A 17,241-nucleotide genomic window follows, 5' to 3' on the forward strand; every position below is an offset into this window, starting at 1 on the left:
GCAGAGATCTTTGCCTTGCTTACCACTTTTTTTGTGTAAACAAGAAAACAAACCTAACATAATAATAATAGTAATAATAATAATGATTATAACATTAATAACTTTATTTGTATAGCGCTTTTCAATACAAGTAACAAAGTCCTTCACATCATAAAATAATGGGTGGAGCATTATGAAATCAGAAAATATATTCTGTGTTTGGTCTTTAGGTTCGGCATCAATCTGAATATAATCAACATCCTTGATCTTGTTAAAACATGAGTTAACCCTGATGTCTTTCATGTTCCTCTCCTTACATTAGCTACTCCACAGCTCCAAATGGCACCATAAGTGTCAATGCCTTCACTGCATTAGTCGCAGCAAGCATATCAACAAGCCTCTTTGATTGGTGGAGGGGGCGTGAAGCCCTTAGGGCCGCCAGAACCAGACCCAGATGGAGCAACATCTGGCCCATTTTGGTCCTGGTCCTGGAGCCTCAGCCTGGCTCTCTTGCTGCTATAAAAGCCTGGGATCACTCTGCACCATTACTGTGATTTATCCCGGCTGTATCGAACATGATAGATGTCCTGCTGGCCAGGAGTAAATGGCTCTGTACTGGAGAAGGTTGCAATAATTAAGCCCCCTCATGTAAAGCAAGGCTATGGTCTTATGGTCTAGATGTCCTGGCGATTGTGTTGTATGTCAGGCCTGCGGAGGGTGTGTGTGTGTGTGCATGCTTGCGTGTGTGTGTGTGTGACTGTTAGGTGAGGCTGGTCTCGCTATAGCTCCCTCAAATGACATGGACGGCATTTGAGGAATTTTTATGTCCTCGTTGCATGTAAATCTTCTGTGAGATTTGACGTGACATATACACTGAGTGGACTAAACATTAGGAACACCTATTTCCATGACATAGACTGACCAGATGAATCCAGGGGAAAGCTATGATCCCTTATTGATGTCACTTGTTAAATCTGCTTCAATCAGTGTAGACGAAGGGGAGGAGACAGGTTAAATAATGATTTTTAAGCCTTGAGACAATTGAAACATGGATTGTGTATGTGTGCCATTCAGAATATGAATGGGCAAGACAAAATATTTGTCTTTTTTTTAACGGGTTATGGTAGTAGGTCCCAGGCTCACCAGTTTGAGTGTGTCAAGAACTGCAATGCTGCTGGGTTTTCATGCTCAACAGTTTCCCTTGTGTATCAAGAATGGTCCACCACCCAGAGGACATCCAGCCAACTTGACACAACTGTGGGAAGCAATGGAGTCAGCATCCCTGTGGAACGCTTTCGACACCTTGAGTCTATCTATGTCCCGACGAATTGAGGCTGTTCTGAGGGCAAAAGGGGGTGCAACTCAACATTAGGAAGGTGTTCTTAATTAATCAATCAGTCAAATGTATTTATAAAGCCCTTTTTACATCAGCAGATGTCACAAAGTTCTCATATAGAAACCCAGACTAAATCCCCAAACAGCAAGCAATGCAGATGTAGAAGCACGGTGGCTAGGAAAAAACTCTCTAAAAAGGGAGGAACCTAGGAAGAAACCTATAGAGGAACCAGACTCTGAGGGGTGGCCAGTCCTCTTCTGGCTGTGCCAGGTGGAGATTATAAGAGTACATGGCCATTAAGGCCAGATCGTTCTTCAAGATGTTCAAACGTTCGTAGATGACTAGCAGGGTCAAATAATAATCACAGTGGTTGTAGAGGGTGCAACAGATCAGCACCTCAGGAGTAAATGTCAGTTGGCTCTTCATAGCCAAGCATTCAGAGATCGAGACAGCAGGTGCGGTAGAGGGAGAGAGAGAGGGAGGGAGAGCGGGAGGGATGTTTTGTACACTCAGTGTATGATAGCTGACTAAAAAGACCAGAACCTGCTGCCCTATACACATAGACATTGAATCACTGGTCACTTTAATAATGGAACATTGGTCACTTTAATAATGGAACACTGGTCACTTTAATAATGGAACACTAGACAATAATAATGTTTACATACTGCTTTACTCGTCTCATATATATATATATATATATATATATATATATATATATACAGTGCCTTGCGAAAGTATTCGGCCCCCTTGAACTTTGCGACCTTTTGCCACATTTCAGGCTTCAAACATAAAGATATAAAACTGTATTTTTTTGTGAAGAATCAACAACAAGTGGGACACAATCATGAAGTGGAACGACATTTATTGGATATTTCAAACTTTTTAACAAATCAAAAACTGAAAAATTGGGCGTGCAAAATTATTCAGCCCCCTTAAGTTAATACTTTGTTCCTTGTTCTTCATGATGCTCTCTGCGCTTTTAACTGACCTCTGAGACTATCACAGTGCAGGTGCATTTATACGCAGACTTGATTACACACAGGTGGATTGTATTTATCATCATTAGTCATTTAGGTCAACATTGGATCCTTCAGAGATCCTCACTGAACTTCTGGAGAGAGTTTGCTGCACTGAAAGTAAAGGGGCTGAATAATTTTGCACGGCCAATTTTTCAGTTTTTGATTTGTTAAAAAAGTTTGAAATATCCAATAAATGTCGTTCCACTTCATGATTGTGTCCCACTTGTTGTTGATTCTTCACAAAAAAATACAGTTTTATATCTTTATGTTTGAAGCCTGAAATGTGGCAAAAGGTCGCAAAGTTCAAGGGGGCCGAATACTTTCGCAAGGCACTGTATATGCTGTATTCTATTTTACTGTATTTTAGTCAATGCCACTCCGACATTGCTCGTCCTAATATTTATGTTTCTTAATTCCATTATTTTACTGTTAGATTTGTGTGTATTGTTGTGAATTGTTAGATACTACTGCACGTATGGAGCTAAATGGTGGGGAGGAAGTCTGTTGACTTTCATAGGCAGCGGGCCGTGGTGGAAACCCTGGTGAAGGAAAGCTTTACAGGGGTCAGCTGCTCTCCTCTGGCTGCCTGTCTCAGTCTGTTAATAGTGGACAGGGTAGATGTTGTTAAACATTTGGTAGTTCATGTTTATAACAGTACGATATTAAGCTGTTAATAACGATATTAATTACGATATTAAGATGCATATGAGGGGCTCTTTGTCAACACTCATTTGGATTTTAAGTTTAGTCTGTTAATCAATGTGTTGTTGTTTTTTGTTGTGCTTGAGCTTACAAGAGCATTGGTTACTTCACGTGTGATTGTATGATACAGGAGCTACATCTCTGTACATGAGAAGTTAAGAAGTCCTCTGCACTCCACTACATCTCTGAGTTAACTTGAATTAATGTCTCACATGTTCTGTTCTCTTTCTTTTCTCATTTACTTTCTCCAGGGTTTTCCCGGTCACGCTGGCTTGCGTGGGTTTAAAGGTGACAGGGTAAGAGGAGCTGACATTTTGGAATGGCTTGAGGTGGCTTCAATTTATGACAATGGCCTTTGGGTTAGTCTGCTTGACCTCGCATTTGAATGCCCCTTAACTTTGTCTTTGTAAATTATGGAACTGCGTTAGGATCAGAGCATGAGTAGCTAATTGTTTTACGACTGAAGTTGACATAATAAGTCATGTGTTTACAGCAATAAATCCCTAGCTTTTCAGCCTCTCTTTGACTCCATGTCCTCCTGTAAAATCTCTCACAGTCCATTATGACTGACTGTATGACTTCAGCTTACTCATTCTAGGTGTAGATAACTAGTACCTATGATGTTTCTCACAGGGCCAGCTTGGGCCTGAGGGGCGTGCAGGGCGACAGGGGGATCCAGGTCCCCCCGGCCCACCTGGTCTGCCGTCCTTCTACCTGTGGAAGAACACTATTGAGGAGTGGGCTGCTTTTCGGGTGAGTTGACAACCCCCATTCCATCCCAAATCCCACTCCAACCTCACGCTCATGCTTTACCTAGAATTAAATATTTCTAAAAACTAAAATCATTGTATTTGCGACAAACCATTCACTGAACCCTAAACCTCAACCAAATCTTGCAATGAATAATGTGTAAATTGAGCACGTTGAGGAGACTAAACTGCTTGTTGTAACCCTGGACTGTAAACTGTTATGGTCAAAACATATAGTTGCAACAGTAGCTAAGATGGGGAAAGGTCTGTCCATAATAAAACGATGCTCTGCTTCCTTGACATCACTATTAACAAAACAAGTCCTACAGGCACTAGTTTTGTCGCACCTGGATTACTGCCCAGCCATATGGTCAAGTGCCACAAAGAGGGACACAGGTTAATTACAGTTGGCCCAGAACAGAGCAGCACAGCTGGCCCTTAAATGTACATGGAGAGCTAACATCAATAACATGCATGTCAATCTCTCTTGGCTCAAAGTAGAGGAGAGATTGACTGCATCACTGCTTGTCTTTGTGAGAGGTATTGTCGTGTTGATTGCACAAGCTCTCTGTTCAAACTACTAGCACACAGCTCAGATACCTATGCATACCCCACAAGACATGCCACAAGAGGTCTCTTCACAGTCCCCAAGTCCAGAACAGACTATGGGAAACACACAGTACTACATAGAGCCTTGACTACATGGAACTATATTCCACATCAAGTAACTCATGCAAGCAGTAAAATCACATTTAAAAAACAGATACAACTACACCTTATGGAACAATGTGAACTGTGAAGAGACACACACAGGGACACACACACACATACGCACACACACACTAGCACACACACTCTACACACACGTGCATTGTATTGTACATATGTAGTGGTGTAACAATGTTATATGATGTACTGTTTTATTTTGGGGGTTTTGTATGATGTAAGTGCCTTAATGTGTTTGGACCCCAAGAAGAGTAGCTGCTGCCTTGCGAACAGCTAATGGTGATCCCTAATAAATACTAATACCTCACCCCATCTCACTTAAAATCAGCCTCACCCCAACCCCCAACTCAAACCTGTCACATGTCAACTCCACCCCCAAATCCCACCCCCAGCAATAACACAACCTTGCCCCAACTCTCACCTAAAGGCGTCTGAATACTAGGTTCAGTTTGCTCCTAGCAGAACGCGGCTAGGTGAAGTGAACGTCTGTGCCTTGCATACTCCTTTATAAGACCTTCGCTTGAAAAACTAGAAAAAGGTGGCAGTAGTACTGCTTGTCCCTTTTGAGATGACGTAGCCTCAATGTAGTCAAAATTCGTCTTAGATAAAACTCAAGAAATTTGTAATTCATTTTCACATTTTGCTGAGGAGGTCTTTGTCGCAAACTTTTATATCCAACTAATATGTTTGGTGCAGTATTTCTCAAGTAAGAAAATCAATCCTAAAAGTATATACACAAACTGTTTCGGATGGGAAGCATGCAGATGCCTTACCTCAACTCCACAAGGACATACAGTATTAGGCTATAGACTGCCTGTGCAGGGTTGCAAAATTCTGGTAACTTTCCCCGAAATTCCCAGGTATTGCCCAGAGGTTTTCCCAGGCTAGCTGTGCATTCTTTGACCCCACACTGCTGGTTCGTGTGAGCCGGTGCTCCATCTATCCCTCATCAGTTTAATCCCCCTGCCTGCTCTGAGTCTGAGACTGACCGCAGCTGCAGGCTGTATAGTACAGCATGACTATCAGCATGACAGAAAACTGCATGGCCATTATTGAATAAAGATGCTGTGTAAGAATAAAAGGCCATTTGTTACTCTGGGCTTTGAACTGAGCCATGTGGTCAGACAGCGATCAGATACTGCTATCTATTTCAAATGAGTAGGGATGATAAAACTAGCTTTGATTTTAGCCCCAGTGCTTTTTCTTGAGAGAATAAGGCACAGAATAAAACTAAGAAAACCAGGTCTGAAAACAGCTGACACTTTTATTTATGAGTGAAATGTCCCATTAAGATGGCAATGCTATGAATTATGGTTGAAGGAATCAATATATACATTACATTTTCTTATCGTTTTGATTCCTGACTCGTGAAACTTTAAATAATTTGTAATGTCTCCATGTTTCTTCCAGCAAACATCTTTCTACCATTTGCTCTATGCTGGCTGGCCTGTAAGTAATGGACACCCATGACTAGGACTAGACTGGGAATGCATCCCAAATGGCACCCTATTCCCTATATAGTGCACTACTTTTGACAAGAGCCCTATGGGTCTTGGTAAAAATGGTGCACTATAACAGGAATAGGGTGCCATTTGGGAGACATTAAGGGTCTTATAGAGTATATGGGTCATAAAATACAGCAGGGTGTGTTTTGGTTCTTCCTGGCACTGTTTTCTTTTCTGTGTGCTTGCAGAGGGAGCAGGGACCCCCAGGACCAGCTGGGGAGATGGGAAAAACAGGCCCACAGGTGAGCGAAACCCCTTCCCTGCATATTTGGTCCTACTTTAGGTTTGGTAGAGAGTCTCATCATCTGGGTAGTATACCATGAATACTGGTTTAAATGTCATGATGCAGTTGAGATGAATGCCTGATCAATGAATCAACACTCAGCAAAAGAGTTGATTCATACTGTTTGACCTATAAGTGAGTTACACATTTTTCTGTCTCTGCCTATCTGTCTTGCCTCCCCCCTCTCTCTTTCTTTCTCTCTTTCTTATCCCACCCAGGGGCCAACAGGGGATCCTGGCCAACGAGGGCCTCCAGGAATAATTGGAGAAATGGTAAGTACTGATGACAGGAGCAATGTTTGTTGTCGTACGCACATCCTTAAAAGTATAGGGGCTGTACTAATAAAGTGTACATACTGTAAAAATAACAGAAAGGCCTGCACACTATATTTCAATCCAAGATGACGTGATGAAAATCCTCTGGATGGAAACGTTGCCATTAAAGGTGATCATTAGGATCATAGAGTGTGAGGATCTTTCTGTTATCAAATCGAAATAAATATTTTTGAGTACTGATGACATCCATTCTGGGTTTAGGCGCATTACTGTTATACAATAACACCCAATGACCCCATTGTTGTCCCTGGGAAATTGGTCAAATCAAAATGGCTCAAGTTGTTTTGCAGCTGAATTAATAGATGCCATAATGCTATTAGGATTTGACTGTACTAAACATGTACTTAAAGAAAGCGTGGTAGAATCTGTTTAGCAGTTAGCACTTTGTAGAGCTAAAGGTATTAGCATCTCAGGCTCTTCCCACATCCCTCACAACCACACAAACACATTAGCACAAGGCTTGGAGCCTGATTTCCAAGCTGTGGCTTTGTGGCAACAGAAAAACACAGAAAAAAACAGAGAGAGGCTTTGCTATGTTGTGTCTTAGCCAGTCAGAGACCTCAGCTGAACTGAGCACTGACGCTACTGGCCTAACAAGACGGCCCACATCATAAACTGCTGAGGTTTTGGGTACAGTTGGTAACACTTCCTCTCTCTCCCCAATACGAAAGCTACAATGTCTGGGCTGTGTGGCACACACGTGACGTGGAGAATGGCTGTATTATGTGTGTATGTATGTATGTATGTATGTATGTGTGTGTGTGTGTGTGTGTGTGTATACACAGATACAGTATGTATATGTGCTAGTGATGCACCGATATGACATTTTTGGCCAATACCGATATCCAATATTTTCCTTGACAAAAAACCCTGATACTGATAATCAATATTTAACAATTTAGCAGCCTTTTAAATAGTTAACATGGACACAGTGGTCTAAGGCACTCAGTGCAAGAGGCATCACTACAGTCTCTGGTTCGAATCCAGGCTGTATCACATCCAGCCGTGATTGGGAGTCCCATAGGGTGGCACACAATTGGCCCAGTGTCGTCCGGGCCGTCATTGTAGATAAGGATTTGTTCTTAACTGACTTGCCTTGTTAAATATAGGTTACACACACACACACCACACTGACCAGAAGGTTATTTTGTTGGCATTTACGTATGTCCCCATTACCAGTAAAACATAATCAAAACCTATTTCTTTCACTCGTTTCATTCTCAACCAGTATTTCTATGGAAGGCCGTATGAGTCTCTGCGTGTCAAAAAAGATACACGTTAAATAACACTATTTGACGTGTCAAATAACACGACATAATCTGTTTCAGTAGCTACAGTTAAATAGCTAACTATATAGCTAGGTGTCATAATCTAAAATAACCCTCATTTATAAGACAGTTCTTATTTGATTAATGGTTGTCGGACCCAACCATGTGAAGCTAGGCACAATAGTGGACTTAGTGGTTAACCTTCAAAATAAAAGAATGGCATAATTCTACTATTTATATTAATTTGCATCACTGTCAATGACATACTTTTATTTTGCAGGCAAACTGCAAATTCCACTATTGTGCCTTATTGTGGCTAGCTTCACAACACATAACCCGGTCCAGTTGAGCCCCACTAGGCAGATGAAGCTAGCTGGCTGCTTATAACGTTAGCTTTGGGCAACAGGGTTAAATAGTTGGCTCGCTATTTATTTTCATGAACTGAAATTCATTTTCAATTGGCGATCATCAAGTGGAAACATAGCTAATACTTACTCACAAGGATTCCTAAATCATTGCTAAGAATAATGAAATTACTACAGTTTCTAGTGGCTGGTTGTATTGGTGCTAGTTTGGTACCAAGCTAAAACTAGCTACCCCAGAAGTTGCGGTTGAACAAATTATGCTTTATTACCAATGGTTGGTAATGGTTAGCAGATCGTTCGTGGTTGGTGCTTGCTTGTTTGCAAACTTTTTTGTACAGCTTTGACAGTGCTATTGTATCTTTTTTTGGCACGCAAATACCCAAACAGCGTTCCATAGTATGTATGTCGTGAAGCTAATAGCAACGACACTATTACTGTGTAACTCCGGTAGGGCAACATCTGAAAAATAGAGCACTTGGTAGTGTGTACCGGTGCTCAACCAGTCGGTGAAAGCCAACATCACCCACGACAGAGAACAGTTGATTGAATTCCATTATCTTGGCTTTAATGGATTTCCCCTTTGAGTTGTCTCGCTGAAATGTTCTTACTCTTTCAAATGACTGCTCGACTTCACTGCTTGATCCACACAGCAGACATTGTGTGGGTTAGGTTAGGAATGCTGTTTAGGAATGCTGTGTTGCACGTGTAGCGCTAAATTTTACATGGCGTCATTACATCATGTTTGATTAACACTTTTTTGGTTACTACATGATTCACTGTGTTATTTCATAGTTTTGACTGATTCACTATTATTATACTATGTAGAAAATAGTAAAAAGAAAGAAAATTCCTGGAATGATTAGGTGTGTCCAAACCTTTGACTAGTACTGTACAGGAATGCTATTTAAGACACCCTGCCCAATAGGGTGTCACTGAGAGCTTATCAAGAGGATGAGAGAAGTGGTGATGTAATGACACCATGTAAAATTTAGCGCTACACGTGCAACACAGCATTCCTAAACAGCATTCCTAACCTAACCCACACAATGTCTGCTGTGTGGATCAAGCAGTCAAGTCGAGCAGTCATTTGAAAGAGTAAGAACATGATGTAATGTTATATAGGTATGCACAGTACCTTTGACATCGTTTTTTAACATTGGCGTTAAACTAGACTAGATTCCGATATGTTCACCGATATATAATACATCCCTAATATGTGCACCTGAGAACTAATTTATCAGTCTGGCGAGCTTCTGCATGTACAATATCAATTACTGTCCACACACACATACGCACGCACACACACACATAAAATATCAATCACTGTTCAGGCCCAGAAATATAACAGTCCACACTGTCCAAACTGCCAAGAGCTAACAGGTGTTTAAGCTATCTGATTTGTACATGTTCTGCACCTGTCTGCAGTGCAAGTTATTGATGACAAGGGGGTCTAAAGTCTAACATAAAGATAAACAAATAATGCCACCACTTCTCATCCTCTTGATAAGCTCTCAGTGACACCCTATTGGGCAGGGTGTCTTAAATAGCATTCCTGTACAGTACTAGTCAAAGGTTTGGACACACCTAATCATTCCAGGAATTTTCTTTCTTTTTACTATTTTCTACATAGTATAATAATAGTGAAGATGTCAAAACTATGAAATAACACATTAAATCATGTAGTAACCAAAAAAGTGTTAATCAAATCAAAATACATTTTATATAGCCACCCTTTGCCTCGATGACAGCTTTGTACACTCTTGGCACACTCTTGGCATTCTCTCAACCAGCTTCATGATGTTTCATGCATTTCAGTTAACAGGTGTGCATTCTTAATTTGTGGAATTTCTTTCCCTCTTAATGCGTTTGAGCCAATCAGTTGTGTTGTGACAAGGGAGGGGTGGTATACAGAAGATAGCCCTATTTGGTAAAAGACAATGTCCATATTATGGCAAGAACAGCTCAAATAAGCAAAGAGAAACGACAGTCCATCATTACTGTAAGACATGAAGGTCAGTCAATCCAGAAATGTCAAGAACTTTTAAAGTTTCTTACAATTGCCATCACAAAAATCATCAAGCGCCATGATGAAACTGGCTCTCATAAGGTCCGCCACAGGAAATGAAAACCCGGAGTTACCTCTGCTGCAGAGGATAAGTTCATTAGAGTTAACTGCACCTCAGATTCCAGCCCAAATAAATGCTTCACAGAGTTCAAGTAACAGACCCATCTCAACATCAACTGTTCAGAGGAGACTGTGTGAATCAGGCCTTCATGGTCAAATTGCTGCAAAAAAAACTACTAAAGGACACCAATAATAAGAAGAGACTTGCTTGGGCCAAGAAACATGAGCAATGGACATTAGACCGGTGGAAATCTGTACTTTGGTCTGATGAGTCCAAATGTGAGATTTTTGGTTCCAACCCCTGTCTATTTGTGAGACGCAGAGTAGGTGAACGGATGATCACCGCATGTGTGGTTCCCACCGTGAAGCATGGAGGATGAGGTGTGATGGTGAGGGGGTGCTTTGCTGGTAATGCTGTCTGTGATTTAATAAGAATTCAAGGCACACTTAACCAGCATGGCTACCACAGCGATACGCCATCCTATCTGGTTTGCACTTAGTGGGACTATCTTTTGTTTTTCGACAGGACAATGACCCAAAACATACCTGCAGGCTGTGTAAGGGCTATTTGACCAAGAAGGAGAGTGATGGAGTACTGGCCTCCACAATCACCTCGCCGCAACTCAATTGAGATGGTTTGGGATGAGTTGGACCGCAGAGTGGAGGAAAAGCAGCCAACAAGTGCTCAGCATATGTGGGAACTCCTTCACAACTGTTGGATAAGAGGATGCCAAGAGTGTGCAAAGCTGTCATCAAGGCAAAGAGTGGCTATTTGAAGAATCTAAAATCTATTTTGATTTAACTTTTTTGCTTACTACCCGATTCCATATGTGTTATTTCATAGTTTTGATGTCTTCGCTATTATTTCACAATGTAGAAAATAGTAAAAAAAAACTTGAATGAGTCGGTGTGCCCAAACTTTTGACTGGTACTGTATATTGCACCACTTTTGAGCCCTATATATAGGAATAGGGTGCCATTTGGGATGTAGCCCAGGTGTGTTATGATGTGTCCTCACTGTGTCACAGGTTTACACAGTCTCGGATCGGGTAATGGTGTCCCTGTCACAGAACCATAGACTGAATGGGTGATAGTGTCTATGTCATGGATCCACAGCCTTTGATTGGGTGATGGTGTCTCTGTCACAGATCCACAGTCTCTGATTGGGTGATGGTGTCTGTTATATTGCAGGGTGAGCCGGGCCAAAAGGGGGTGGTGGGCAGAGCAGGGCTCCATGGGAAATATGGAGAGAATGGGCTGGATGGTCAGCCTGGGATGCCGGGTGACCCTGGGCGACAGGTGAGGGCACCACTTGGTGATTACATGATAACCTTCTTATTATGAACCCATCTGTTCTCAGAAACAACGATTCTAGCCATTCCCTATATTTAGTGTACTACTTTTGACCAGTAAGTATTTCCTAAGAAGTGCACTATATAGGGAATAGGGTGCTATTTCTGTTTTTATCTCTGATTATATCAATGATTGCTGTCTCATTTTGCTTAGGGACCCTTCGGGTATAGGGGAGAAGGCGGTTCCAAAGGAGAAAAAGGGGACGAGGTAAGGGGGTTGAAACAGTGCCCTTATAAATTCTGAAATATTGGTCTAATGAGTGGACCAATGAAGAGCATAAGTCATTTGTACTTTCTATGAAGTACATACAGTGCCTTGGGAAAGTATTTCAGCCTTTTTATTAAATGGATTATGTACAAACAATTCCTCAGAAATCTACACACAATACCCCATAATGACAAAACAAAATCAGGTTTTCAGAAATGTTTGCAAATGTATACAAAATAAAAAAACAGAAATACTTTATTTACATAAGTATTCAGACCCAGGTGCATCCGGTTTCCACTGATCATCCTTGATATGTTTCTTCAACTTGATTGGAATCCACCTGTGGTAAATTCAGTTGATAGGGCATTTAAAAAAATATAAAAAATCACCTTTTTTTAACCAGGTAGGCTAGTTGAGAACAAGTTCTCATTTACAACTGCGACCTGGCCAAAATAAAACAAAGCAGTGTGACACAAACAACAACACAGAGTTACACATGGAATAAACAAACATACAGTCAATAATACAATAGAAAAAGTCTATATACAGTGTGTGCAAATGAGGTAGGATAAGGGAGGTTAGGCAATAAATAGGCCATAGCGGTGTCGTGTCTTTGGCTATGCCGGATTAAGTGATATGACATGCTATTCTATAAAATAATTAATATTACCTGATTGAGCTAATCATGTAAATGTAATTAACTAGAGAGTCGGGGCACCACGAAATAATATTTATAGAGCTGTTATCTTCCGAATAAGACCTAGTCATATTTTACATCAATAGCAGTCAATATTAATTGTCACCTTAATTCAGTCTCATCTGAAAGTTGTAAATTCTTTATCTTCACGAACCCTGGCTAACAAGTTGAATCAGTAATACAGCAATACAAAATTGGGTTTCATTATTTATTTACAAAATACCTAACTAATCACACAGAATTACATATACAATGAATTAATCATACCTTGATTACAAATTACGTCATAAAGGAAAACGTCCATAGCGGGCGGAACATATATGACAGCTGGTTACACAAAAGAAAAGGGTCTGGGTTTGAGTGAAAGAGCGGGAAGACTGAGGACCAAAGGAAGAAGCTGAGCTATCGTAAATACAGTATTTTATGCATTCTAAATTACCGCCCATTTGGAAAAGGAAAATGCAATAACTATTTACTCTGAGCTGCGCTTCGGTAGGTTGGTGGTAGATGGAAGGCCGTGTTGCCAAACCGAGCCCTTTGTCCTTTGAAGAATGTCTCTGGTGGTCAATTGCATACGTTGTAGTAACGTCGTTGTGTGATAGATGGGATACTCTGTCTGGGAAAGAGGTATTTATGATTGTCATAAACCTACCCCCAGGCCAACGTCATGACAGCGGCAAAATAATTACAATATAGCAATTAAACACTGGAATGATAGATGTGCAGAAGGTGAGTGTGCAAGTACTGGGGTACAAAAGAGCAAAATAAATAAAATAAATAACAGTATGGGGATGAGGAAGTTGGATGGGCTATTTACATATGGGCTATTTACATATGGGCTATGTACAGGTACAGTGATCTCTGAGCAGCTCTGACAGCTGGTGCTTAAAGCTAGTAAGGGAGATATGAGTCTCCAGCTTCAGTGATTTTTTCAGTTCGTTCCAGTCATTGATAGCAGAGAACTGGAAGGAAAGGCGGCCGAAGGAGGAATTGGCTTTGGGGTTGACCAGTGAAATATACCTGCTGGAGCGTGTGCTACGGGTGGGTGCTGCTATGGTGACCAGTGAGCTGAGATAAGGTGGGGCTTTACCTAGCGAAGACTTATAGATGACGTTTAAGAGCAGTTGGAGGCCACGGAAGGAGAGTTGTATGGCATTGAAGCTCGTCTGGAGGTTGGTTAACACTGTGTCCGAAGAAGGGCCAGAAGTATACAGAATGGTGTCGTCTGCGTAGAGCTCGATCAGAGAATCACCAGCAGCAAGAGCAACATCATTGATGTATACAGAGAAAAGAGTCGGCCCAAGGATTGAACCCTGTGGCACCCCCATAGAGACTGCCAAAGGCCCGGACAACAGGCCCTCCGATTTGAAACACTGAACTCTGTCTGAGAAGTAGTTGGTTAACCAGGCAAGGCAGTCATTTGAGAAACCAAAGCTGTTGAGTCTGCGAATAAGAATTTGGTGATTGACAGAGTCGAAAGCCTTGGCCAGGTCTATGAATACAGCTGCACAGTATTGTCTCTTATCGATGGCAGTTATGATATTATTTAGGACCTTGAGTTTGGCTGAGGTGCACCCATGGCCAGCTCAGAAACCAGATTGCACAGCGGAGAAGGTACGGTAGGACTCGAAATGGTCTGTGATCTGTTTGTTAACTTTGCTTTCGAAATCCTTAGAAAGGTTGGGTAGGATAGATTTAGGTCTGTAGCAGTTTGGGTCTAGAGTGTCTCCCCCGTTGAAGAGGGGGATGACCGTGGCAGCTTTCTAATCTTTGGGGATCTCAGACGATATGAAAGAGAGGTTGAACAGGCTAATAATAGGGATTGCAACAATTTCTGCGGATCATTTTAGAAAAGAGGGTCCAGATTGTCTAGCCTGGCTGATTCGTAGGGGTTCAGATTTTCCAGCTCTTGGAAAGGCACACAGCTGTCTATATAAGGTCCCACAGTTGACAGTGCATGTCAGAGCAAAGAACACAGTCAGAGCAAAGAACACAGTGGCCTCTAACATTCTTAAATGGAAGAAGTTTGGAACCACCAAGACTCTTCCTAGAACTGGCCGACCGGCCAAACTGAGCAACCGGGGGAGAAGGGCCTTTGCGGTGAACAAGAACCCAATGGTCACTCTGACAGAGCTATAGAGTTCCTCTGTGGAGATGGGAGAACCTTCCAGAAGGACAACCATCTCTGCAACACTCCACCAATCAGGCCTTCATGGTAGAGTGGCCAGACAGAAGCCATTCCTCAGTAAAAGGTACATGACAGCCCTCTTGGAGTTTGCCAAAAGGCACCTAAAGACTCTCAGACCATGAAATACAAGATTCGCTGGTCCGATGAAACCATTATTGAACTGAATGCCAAGCGTCACGTCTGGAGGAAACCTAGCACCATGCCTATGGTGAAGCATGGTGGTGGCAGCATCATGCTGTGGGGATGTTTTTCAGCGGCAGGGACTGGGAGACTAGTCAGGATCGATGCACAGATGAACAGAGCAAAGAACAGAGAGATCCTTGATGAAAACCTGCTCCAGAGCGTGCACGAACTCAGACTGGGGTGAAGTTTCACCTTCCAACAGGACAACAACCCTAAGTATGCAGCTATGTCAACACAGGAGTGGCTTCGGGACAGGTCTCTGAATGTCCTTGAGTTGCCCATCCAGAGCCCGGACTTGAACCCGATCAAACATCTCTGGAGATACCTGAAAACAGCTGTGCAGCAACACTCCCCATCCAACCTGACAGAGCTTGAGAGGATCGGCAGAGAAGAATGGGAGAAGCTCCCCAAATATAGGTGTGCCCAGCTTGTAGTAGAAGTCGACCGATTATGATTTTTCAACGCCAATGCCGATTATTGGAGGACCAAAATAAGCCGATACCGATTAATTTGACTATTTATTTATTTATTTGTAATAATGACATTACAACAATACTAAATTAACACTTTTATTTTAACTTAATATAATACATCACTCAAATCAATTTAGCCTCAAATAAATCATGAAACATGTTCAATTTGGTTTAAATAATGCAAAAACAAAGTGTTGGAGAAGAAAGTAAAAGTGCAATTTGTGCCACGTAAAAAAGCTAACGTTTAAGTTACTTGCTCAGAACATGAGAACATATGAAAGCTGGTGGTTCCTTTTAACATGAGTCTTCAATATTCCCAGGTAAGAAGTTTTAGGTTGAGGTAATTAGAGGAATTAGAGGACTATTTATTTCTATACCAATTGCATTTCATATACCTTTGACTATTGGATGTTCTTATAGGCACTTTACTATTGCCAGTGTAACAGTATAGCTTCCGTTCCTATCCTCGCTCCGACCTGGGCTCGAACCAGGAACACATCGACAACAGCCACCCTCGAAGCATCTCAGAGCGAGTGACGTTTGAAACGCTATTAGCGCGCACCCCACTAACTAGCTAGCCATTTCACATTGGTTACACCAGCCTAATCTCGGGAGTTGATAGGCTTGAAGTCATAAACAGTGCAATGCTTGAAGCATTGTGAAGAGCTGCTGGCAAAACGCACTAAAGTGATGTTTGAATGAATGCTTATGAGCCTGCTGCTGCCAACTACCGCTCAGTCAGACTGCTCTATCAAATATCAAATCATAGACTTAATTATAACATAATAACACACAGAAATACGAGCCTTAGGTCATTAATATGGTCAAATCCGGAAACTATCATTTTGAAAATAAAACGTTTATTCTTTCAGTGAAATACGGAACCGTTCCGTATTTTATCTAATGGGTGGCATCCATAAATCTAAATATTCCTGTTACATTTTTTTCGCGAATGCGCTTGTTAAATCACCCGTTTGGCAAAGTAGGCTATGGTTCAATGACAAATTAACTGGCACCGTCATTGCACCAATTATGTGCAACGCAGGACAAGCTAGATAAACTAGTAATATCGTCAACCATGTGTAGTTAACTAGTGATTATGTTAAGATTGATTGTTTTTTTTAGATACGTTTAATGCTATCTAGCACCTTACCTTGGCTCCTTGCTGCACTCGCGTTGGTAGTCAGCCTGCCACGCAGTCTCCTCGTGAAGTGCAATGTAATCGGCCATGATCGGTGTCCAAAAATGCTGATTACCGATTGTTATGAAAACTTGAAATCGGACCTAATTAATTAGCCGTTCCGATTAATTGGTCAACCTCTAGCTTGTTGGGTCATACCCAAGAAGACTCGAGGCTGTAATCGCTGCCAAAGGTGCTTCAACAAAGTACTGAGTAATGGGTCTGAATACTTCTGTAAATGTGATATTTCAGTTTTTTATTTTTAATAAATGTGCAAATTTTCTAAAAAGCTATTTTTGCTTTGTCATGATGGGGTATGAAGTGTAAATTGATGATGAAAAAAAAAACACATTTAATTAATTTTAGAATAAGGCTGTAACATAACAAAATGTGAAAAAAGTCAAGGGGTCTGAATACTTTCCAAAGGCACTGTATGTATAATGCTTTATAATGTATTTTATAATGCCTTATAGGGCCTTATTGGAGCCAAGGGCCCAAGAGGACATATTGGAGAACTGGGCGAGAAGGTAAGACTCAAGTATGATTGCTGACTATTGTTCCTTTA

The 17,241-nt window shown here is 41.4% G+C and overlaps 1 protein-coding gene across 1 annotated transcript in view; it reads left to right on the plus strand.

The window, feature by feature from the left end:
* The window catches only part of LOC110523500 (collagen alpha-1(I) chain), a 68,778-nt gene that overhangs the window by 11,386 nt on the left and 40,151 nt on the right, over positions 1-17,241 (plus strand). Inside the window, exons 3-10 of the mRNA XM_036977140.1 lie at positions 3,291-3,335; positions 3,673-3,792; positions 5,925-5,963; positions 6,208-6,261; positions 6,521-6,574; positions 11,587-11,694; positions 11,902-11,955; positions 17,150-17,203. Coding sequence (XP_036833035.1) covers positions 3,291-3,335; positions 3,673-3,792; positions 5,925-5,963; positions 6,208-6,261; positions 6,521-6,574; positions 11,587-11,694; positions 11,902-11,955; positions 17,150-17,203 — 528 coding nt within the window. The remainder of the gene's footprint in view (positions 1-3,290; positions 3,336-3,672; positions 3,793-5,924; positions 5,964-6,207; positions 6,262-6,520; positions 6,575-11,586; positions 11,695-11,901; positions 11,956-17,149; positions 17,204-17,241) is intronic.

This window comes from Oncorhynchus mykiss, chromosome 5 (assembly GCF_013265735.2).
Source record: "Oncorhynchus mykiss isolate Arlee chromosome 5, USDA_OmykA_1.1, whole genome shotgun sequence".
Lineage (NCBI taxonomy): Eukaryota > Metazoa > Chordata > Actinopteri > Salmoniformes > Salmonidae > Oncorhynchus > Oncorhynchus mykiss.